A 9,663-nucleotide genomic window follows, 5' to 3' on the forward strand; every position below is an offset into this window, starting at 1 on the left:
TCTCCACTTTTCGCCCGGTTTCCGAGAAAAGCGATGTCAGTCAGTCAGTGGGTGTGTAGCTTTATATAGTATAATATGTAATATTATTAACACGGGAGTTTGTGAAGATAGATGTATGTTTGTTACACTCTCACGCGAAAACAACTAAACGGATTCTCATGATTCTTGGCAGTGATGTAGCTTATGCTCTAGAGTAATACACGAAAAGTTGCCAAACCACCCCAATATGATCATGGCCCTGGGTCACTGTAACCGACCCAACACTGTAGCCTATAACTCACACTAAACCTGTTCCAGGTGATATCGGCTGCATCAGTGTTCTTCATCTGCGTGTCAGTGCTCTGCTTCTGCCTGAAGACGCACCCTGACCTGCGGGTGCCAGAACCCTTCGAAATGGAGAACTTCACGCTCAACGGCACCTTCCTCTGGGAGGAGAACGACCAGCCCCATGTCGCGTTCTTCTACATCGAGCTGGTCTGCAACGTCTGGTTCACCATAGAACTGCTTGTTAGATCAGTGGTGAGTTGATATGGCCAGCTATTGTGTATATATATAAAATTCTCGTGTCGCAATGTTATCTACCATACTCCTCCGAAACGGCTGGACCGATTCTCATTAAATTTTGTGTGCATATCGGATAGATCTGACAATCTGCCAACGTCTATTTTTCATAATCCTCATTGATACGAGTAAGGCACAACAGCGTTTGCCGGTTCATCAGCTAGTTATACATGTATTTTTTTTATAGATTCTTAATAAGCTAGTAAGAAAAGGGTTTCAAACAGGATCAAGACAAGTGGTTGAATAGCATGTAGCAGTGCTAGAGTTTGCTTGGGCTACACAATCACCAGCAATACATACACACTAGCAACATCGGATGGGATAGGGGGTTCCCATTCCAGATAAAAATATGAAGGACTTAATCAGTGATATAGATATAGTAGTATTCGTAGATATAGTATATACGAGATATATATTATACTTCTAACGAATTTCTTTAATTGGACCAATACTTTTAACAACGATTGGACACGTTCCGTGGTTGTTCAATACGGTATATATTTACCTATGCAGTATTAAGGAAATTCTCAAAAATTAATTGAAATACTTAAATGGTAGCTAGAAAACATTAACATCACTTATTATGGACCAACTTTTAGCAATATCCTCATTTGAGAATCAATTGCCTACTCATTATTTTTCATGTTTTTTTTCTTTATGTCATAGCGGGCAGCTGAGCTGGTGGTTCGCCTGATGGTAAGCGATCACCACCGCCCATAAACATTCGCAAAGGTAGTACCTCCGTGAATGCGCTGCCCGCTTCTATGGGGTAAGGGAAAGGAAAGGATTAACGACTGGAAAGAAGGAATGGACTAGGACGGGTGAGGAAAAGGAAACGGGCCTCCATACTATCGATTTAACAAACCTTCACAAGAAAAAATTTGATCACGAGGCAGGATTCGAACCTGCGTTTCTTGCCTAACCGTAGCAACGCCTAGCCTCGGCCACCCGTGATCCTGCCACAGTAATCGAATTTCTTCTACTCTTTCGGTTTCATGTACCTAAGGGGCACCCCACGCCATCTATTGATCTATGATTAAGAAGCATCAAAACCAATACAATTTTTTTTTTCTATTCTTTCAAAAATTTCTCATTTATAAAGCATTCCAATGCTATAAAACTAAAAATTAAACCTTCACAATTCCAACTGTCATTTCCAAAACTAGAACTTCTCGGAGAACATCTTTATTGAATGCTTTCACGTTTATTATTTCATCTAATAACCCCATTGCTTCACCATCAGATCTCTATAACAAGCCTATTCATCCCGTTGAACTGTCAGGCACTATTTCCTGGGCGCATTCAAAGAAATCGGATTCCAATTTGTCGTGGAATAGGGTTCGAGTGTCAACAGCTCTCACGCGTGCTCGGTTTACCAAGTTGAACAAATTGAATGAATATACTGATATTCTGTGAACAAGTATTTGAACTTAGAAAAATATCGTAAGCACCAGACAAAGGTGACTGATTTGGGTTAAAATTATTGGATATTGAGAAGGAACATCTATATTACATGTTTAAAAGCGTGTGTGTACGAGTTTTTTTGGTCAATATGACCTAAATTACAAGGGGGATACAATTGATAAAAATTTAGTTTTGATATGGATTTTTACAAAATGCGTCCTGCGTGTAATATACAAGTTTTGAAATAACGGACAAATAAATAAGGAAGTAAATAATAAAAACAAGTTAAGATAGGTAAACACAGGAACATTTGTAAATAACGTATTTCAGAAATCGCAGAATAAAGTTTAAACTGGATAAATTTCCGTCCACAACCACGTTTTTGATAAAACGCAAAAAAGTTTCAAAGCGATTGAAGTGTAGGGAAAAAAGTAAGCATTTTATAGGTCTCCTGTTTACCCCTGCGGCCTTTGTTGCAATGTCCTTTGAAGCTTGCCTTTTTAGCAGATACCCTAACGAATAGGAAGTAATAGCTTTTAACGCATTTTTACGGGTTTTCTTTCATTACACGTAAAAACTCGTAACATTCCTAAAAACTCGAGTCTGTTGAAATTATGAGAGTCAAAATTCTTCAATGTCTTTTCACATTCATGACTTATATAATAGGAGGAGGTTCTCAATTCGACTGCATTTTTTGTTTCTGTTACCTTACTTACGACACGGTGAACCGATTGTGATGTTCCTGTGTTATTTTAAAGGTACCAGTAACTTTCGAGTGTCATTTAAAATTGAACTAGTTCCGCAAATTTGAGTAAATTCTAGCACATTAAGTCTCTTAAAGTTTCATTGTTGTATTTAAATGATAAAGAATCTAATCTAATACCAGTTCCCTTACCACCCGAGAACAATCTTCACACACTCAAAGTTTCCCATAAACCGGTAACCAATAATTCAAATTGACAAGTGCCTCGATAACAAGTCTCAAACTGTTCACATTACATCATAACATGCGGTGGGAACCAATAACATGAAGTTTTTATTACCTGATTTGTTGGCGGACTTCCAAAAGCTGGCTAAAAAGCCAATCTTCGGAAATCTCTTTATATTTGGACGGCGGCCCGTTTAATAAGATTTAAATGTAACGCGAAGGTGTAAACGAAATATTGATTGACTTTGCGAGTAATTTATATGGTTTCATATATAGATTTTAATTTCTCTAATATTAAATTCATAATTACCATAATAATTAGGAGTAATTTACATATACGTGTAGGGCTGTTGGTTTTCTTCTTAAACACACAAAATTTACACACGCTCATTCCAATAGGCATATCTAAACATAACAAGTAATGTTTAGAAATTAAAAACTTTTTAACAGATTTTAAACGCGATTCATTCATTATATTACACAGCTCGCTCGCTGTAAAGTGTTTGAAACTTCGGGTAAATAATATAATGAAAAATCCGTTAAAAAGTTTTTAATTTCTAAATATATAATACTCGCGTGAAATTAAACACAAGAAAATACTATAACAAATAATGCTTAGAAAATGCAGCACTGAGAAATCAGTAGTTATGCAGACGTTTTCAATAGTTTTTCGGTGTTTTCTAAATATAACTACATACAAATTGCTATTCCCGCATAACTATCAAGACGAGCTTAAATGCTTTGGGTGCTTCTTATTCTTCACGTATTTTTTATATATTTCATATAAGCTTTTGCCTGCCGCTTCGCACGCGTTAAATTTGGAGTAGTTTGATATATGTTATACATTTGAACCTTCCTCTTGAACCACTCTGTGAAAAAATCCCATCAAAATACGTTGCGTAGTTTTAAAGATTTAAACATACAGAGAATCCGACTTCGTTTTATGCTAAGTAGTGGTTATTCACTCAATTTGGCAATCCAATTGCATAAGGCGAACAATTATTAATGAACGTATTTAGTCGCTCAATATTAGCTCCTCTGCCAACTGTCAATAAAAATAAAAAAACTAACAATGACATTTCACAAGCGGTGAAATGGTTTTTATACAAATACATTGCATAAAATTCTCGCTGCGTTCAACGACCAATCGATAACTCTTGATATTCACAATTTTAATTGCATAACAGTCTTTCATTAACATATTAAACGTTGCTTTAAACGCTGTTAAAATATATTGAAAAAGCTCTCATATTTTCTCTTCGGCGCGCTTCAATGCCGCGTTTATATCGCTATAATTAAATACGGCCGTTAGGAATGATTAAAAATTAATTACTTTGGTATTCTGTGGTGTTGGGTGAAGGGTTGGTTTGGAGTAATTTAATTTTTTCGCGGTTCTGTATGCACGAGTTATGGCCTAAATTGTAGGTCACATTTCGAATAGAGTTCTGTTTTTTTTTTACAATTATGAGTTGCAATTTGTGGCCAAGTTAATTATATTTCAGTTTTATTTGTAAGCAATATACCTCTAAGTATATTATAATATACTTATTTTGATAGTGATAGAAATGCAAGAAAAAATAAGACAAAAAATGCTTTCATATACAATCTGGCACTATCCCATAATTTTTCTCTGAACATTCACAGATTCCGAGAAAAACACCCACATGCTTAAAATATTATATCTTTTATATTTTTTTGTTATGATGTCGCCTGTTGCTAATCTTGAACCTCCATAAACGCCCAAAAACCCCATCAAAATTCGTTGTATAGTTTTATAGATTTAAGCATAGATGGAGACATATGGACAGACAGAGAAACTTGTTTTATTTAACTATGTAGTGATTAGTGAAGATAAATATAAACTAGCCGTTTAAACAAAAATGACATAATTAAATTTTATATCTATACTAATATTTTAAAGCTGAAGAGTTTGTTTGATTGTATGTTTGAACGCACAAATTTTGTATGTGGGAGTCGAGCACGCTTCGGCACGAATTGGGCCAGCTCGCACCGGGGAAGTACCACACCCCCACAGAAAACCGGCGTGAAATAGTGGCATGCCACTGTGTTTCGTACGGTGAGTGGGGGAGCCGGAGGCCCCTTTCCTTTTCCTCACCTGTCCCAGTCCATTCCTTCTTTCCAGTCGATAATCCTTTCCTTTTTCCTTACCCCATAAAAGCGGGCAGCGCATTCGCAGAGGCACTACCTTTGCGAATGTTCATGGGCGATGGTGATCGCTTACCATCAGGCGAACCATCAGCTCAGTTGCCCGCTATGACATAAAAAAAAAAATATCTCAGAAACTACTGGTCCGATTTGAAAAATTCTTTCAGTGTTAGATAGCCCATTTATTAAAGAAGGCTAAAGGCTATACATGTACAAAGGGCGAAGCCGGAGCGGCCCACTAGTCTATTATACAATCCATTAAACATTATCACAGTCATATATAATTTAAGCAGATGTGAATATCAACAAACTTCATAATACACAAACCGAGTTTCAATAATAGCGACAAAGCCATTAAATTTTAATTACACACACGCTATTGAATATGGCCTCGACATTCATTCATTTCTTTTCAATTTGCATATGAACAATTAGACCGTTATTCATCTCTCAAACCCGCGAATGAATAATTTATAAGTTCTATTAACAATTAATGGAACTTGTATTTGATCTCTTTAATTTTTATTCAGAGAAGCGCTCGTTTTAATGAACGATATTAATTTGGTATTGAGGTGCTTTTAGACTATTGCGAGTGGAAATAATTGTAAAAAAACACGCTTTAAGGATAAAATCGACTTCGTTCTCGCACTTGCTCGTATATAGAATATATATACGGAAATTATTCAATCCTCATATTATTTTTGTATCCAACCCGGCAGTTCTTGATAGAACAAACAAATAAACAACCTGCGCCTATCGTGTTTAGTTTCCAAACTGACTATTATATAACTAAACCTACATTTTCCTCGAGGTAAAGCAAAAAGCATCTTATCCTAATTTGAGCTGTGATATGTCAGTCAAGTCAGATTTTTATACACGAGACAGTAAAAAAGATAGATAGATCCGTAGCCAAAAAGCCTGAAAAGACGGTAGTAATAAATAAACGTCAAACATTCCCTCACAGTCAATTTGTTGCTTGATTCATTAATACCAACGTGTCTTCTGCCGTGGACATTTTTGTTACGTAATGTTTTGTGATCGATGCTTGCTATGGTACAGTGGTGACTGGTGGGTGGCTATAGGATCAGGGGTTCAATATCGGAAGAAAAGCGTTTGGTAGAGTATTTTGAAAATATGATATCTCAAACTCAAATATTTGTTAAATGAGACTTCTAGAAGCACTTGAATCGTAAGATTGTTTTTTTATTTACCTTTATATAATACAGTTTTTTTATATGTGGCAACAGAGTAGACACGTCTCCTGATGGTGAGTATTCAGCGTATCCCATGTATATGGGAGTCGAGCAGGCTTCGGCACGAATTGGGCCAGCCCGTACCGGGGAAGTACCACACGCTTACAGAAGACCGTCGTGAAATAATGGCATGCTACTGAGTTTCGTTCGGTGAATGGAGGAGCCGGAGCCCATATCCTCTTCTTTACCCTTCCCAGTCCTTTCCTTTCTTCCACTCGTAAATCCTTGCTTAATCTCTTTCCAATTTAAAGTCGGCAAACCATTTGTAGAGGCGTAAAGTCTCCAATCGATCTAACTCTCTCCAAATGTTCATGGGCGGTGGTAGCGCTTACCATCAGGCGACCCACCAGCTCCATTACTGACAGTGACATAAAATATATTTGTTATTGTAGAGTTCACATGAATGTGGCTTTATGATTAATTATTATATATAGACATCATTTTAAAGTGATAAAGCATATTTCTTATTTTATGGCGATGGTTAGGTATATGGTTTCCATAGGTACTGATATGAAAATAACCAAATAAAAGAGAAATTGCGTAGTTATGTAAAACCAATAAAAGATAATACCTCCCAATGGACGAATAAAGCGAGATCGGAGATAACATTTTTCCCTTGTTTCCTCAATTATCTTAATTAATTCGGTTAATATCTAATTGGAGACTTTAATTCTGTTGAAAGCTCTCAATTGAACTCATTTCAATTTCAGATATTGATATAAAATAACTTTGGATTTGCCCTTAAGGCCGTCTTAAAGAAATGTCCCTAATTTATCCAATTTCTGAGTTTTATATTAATGATATTTTAATATCTCGTCTCATATATGTCTGATTTGTTTTCTTATATATTCTTTGACGGAGGAACCACTACGAAACGGAACTAGCATTCCGCCCGTGGCTTCGCTCAGACTTGGAAAGTGGACAACAAAATTTTGCACTTCGTAGTTATTCGAATACTGTACCTAATATATATGTATATATATTTTTTTATTTTGATATCTCCTCAACTTTTTATTTAAGCTAAATAACTTCCTGCCTATTTCCTTCTCCTACCCCTTCCCAGTCCATTCCTTCTTTCCTGTCATCAATCCTTTCCTTATCCCTTATCCCTTAAAAGCGGCCAGTGTATTCTCAGAGGTCTGAGCTTCTGCGAATGTTCATGGGCGGTGGTGATCTTTTACCATCAGGCGAACCACCAGCTCAGTTGCCCGCTATGACATAAAAAAACCCATTAAGAAACCTCAATTTCTTATTTTTTTCCCCGGATACATGTAATAATATACAGCTAATGAGTAGAACCAAGCATTGGTCCGTATAAAATTGTGTCAAAAGCTGTTCGTTGGTTTTTTCGTCATTGCATGGACAAACACGCAAATAGACAATCAGACGAATAGAGACACGAAAATATTTATAATAATTGTTATTCTTTATAATAGATCGCTATTGCATAACAAATACTATTGTTATAGTATACTGAAATGCGTGGTAACCTTTTTCTATATGTTTGTTTTCTATTAATTGCTAAAAATTAATCCACCACGCTGGCCAAGTACGGGTTGGCCGTCACATGTCGTCGGACTATTTTTCTCGGACATACCGGTTTCCTCACGATGTTATCCTTCACCATTTCGATCAGTGGTGATGGTATCAACAGATAAATTGAAAAATTAATTTACATCCTGCACGCTTGCCTGGTCTCGAACCCCCGATTTTAAGTCCGAGGTCCTCACAACCGAACAAGATATATATTGTACACAGTTAGCCGTTATTTCAACTTGGTTTTACATGATTACAAAACTATTTTAACGTAAAGCCTTAGCTTTGTAGATTTAATTTAAATAAAGCACTCGTATCTGAAAGTTTCCTCCATTTATTTCAAATACAAATTCAAATTTAATTCAGTAAATGGTTATACGATTCAAACCTTGAAATACATTGAAATGGTCTACGGATATATTTCTATTCGTCCTGCTTTTATTCGGGTTAAACTGTTTTATTCTTATGTTATCTTAAATCTAAACTTCTACGAAGAGGACTTTATTTTCTGTTCGTGTTATAGACATGGATATACTAAAAAATAACTACAAAACTGATATAATATTGGACTTCTTAAACGTATGTAAAATAAAGGCGATATTGATTATATATCTCAGCTTAACCCAAGTGGAGCCCAGTTCCTTGTATATTTAAAAAGAAATTTTGAAAATATAAAATAGAAGCAGTGCCCCGCGGTTACCTACGTCATACATAATGTTACATTATAGTCGATATAGCCAAGCAATAAATGGACTATTCAAAAAAATTACTTCAATTCGAACCAGTAGCTCCTCAGATTAGTGCGATCAAGCAAACAAACTGTTCTGCTTTACATTTAAGCTTTATATGTTACAAGAGATCTTGGATTCTGTTCGGTTTTAACAGTGTTTTTGAGTTACGATACATACATAATTGGTTGTAAGTAATATTATTCCTTTTTTGTATTTCAAACTAAAATATAAGGTTGTGTAATTCATTCGATAAATATCTTATTTGATTATTAACAGTCTTGTTTTACGTAAAATTAACGCAAAAATACATTGCTTGCTGCACAGATTGGTCTTTCACTGTTAGGAATTATCAACAGCAAGAGTAAGGACAAATGATACGGGTAACAATAAATCGTATTTATTTTTAAAACAATTGGAATGTAACTCGATCACATTTTATCAATGTAGTCCGATTTCAGAGGCTTATCACAAAATAGCTGTTACCTTTGGAATTCGACTCATTCGCTTGAACGGAACAAAGAGAAGCGAATGGATTTGTCACGATATCGTATTTCAGTCGATTAATTATATACAAAGTGTTGGCATTTGAAAGTGATTTATTTTCATTTTGAATATACTAGACATTTCATGATTAGATTTTATACGCAATTTATTATTAAATAAGTGACCAGCGTGGCGGATTACATTATGATACCATATAAATTTAAATAAATCAGATTTTCCTTTTACTTTCTAGTTATTCTACTTTTCATTGATTTCTGTAACTAGCCTTGTCGGCATTCTAACACAACAAAGAAAAATTGTTCCGTCGAAATAAAATCTGATTAACTTCAATAATTACTTATAGATGTACTTATAATAATAATGATATTATAATTATGATAATAATATTTATAATTGTTCAGAAAATCACTTGCTAACGCTGCCCAAATATATATTTTAAAACTTCTGTAGTAAGAATGCAAGGGATATGTACAGTGCCCGCCACTTGAATAGCCTCATCGTAAAAATTAATATTTCACATAGTAATATAAAAAGGAGATATACATCAAGCATCGTATATTAAATAAAACAGGAAGCCTTG

The 9,663-nt window shown here is 35.2% G+C and overlaps 1 protein-coding gene across 1 annotated transcript in view; it reads left to right on the plus strand.

Moving 5' to 3' along the window:
• Positions 1-9,663, plus strand: part of LOC119840224 (potassium voltage-gated channel protein Shaw-like) — a 127,835-nt gene that overhangs the window by 80,471 nt on the left and 37,701 nt on the right. Inside the window, exon 5 of the mRNA XM_038366738.1 lies at positions 298-519. Coding sequence (XP_038222666.1) covers positions 298-519 — 222 coding nt within the window. The remainder of the gene's footprint in view (positions 1-297; positions 520-9,663) is intronic.

This window comes from Zerene cesonia, chromosome 5 (genome assembly GCF_012273895.1).
Source record: "Zerene cesonia ecotype Mississippi chromosome 5, Zerene_cesonia_1.1, whole genome shotgun sequence".
In the NCBI taxonomy this organism is placed as follows: domain Eukaryota; kingdom Metazoa; phylum Arthropoda; class Insecta; order Lepidoptera; family Pieridae; genus Zerene; species Zerene cesonia.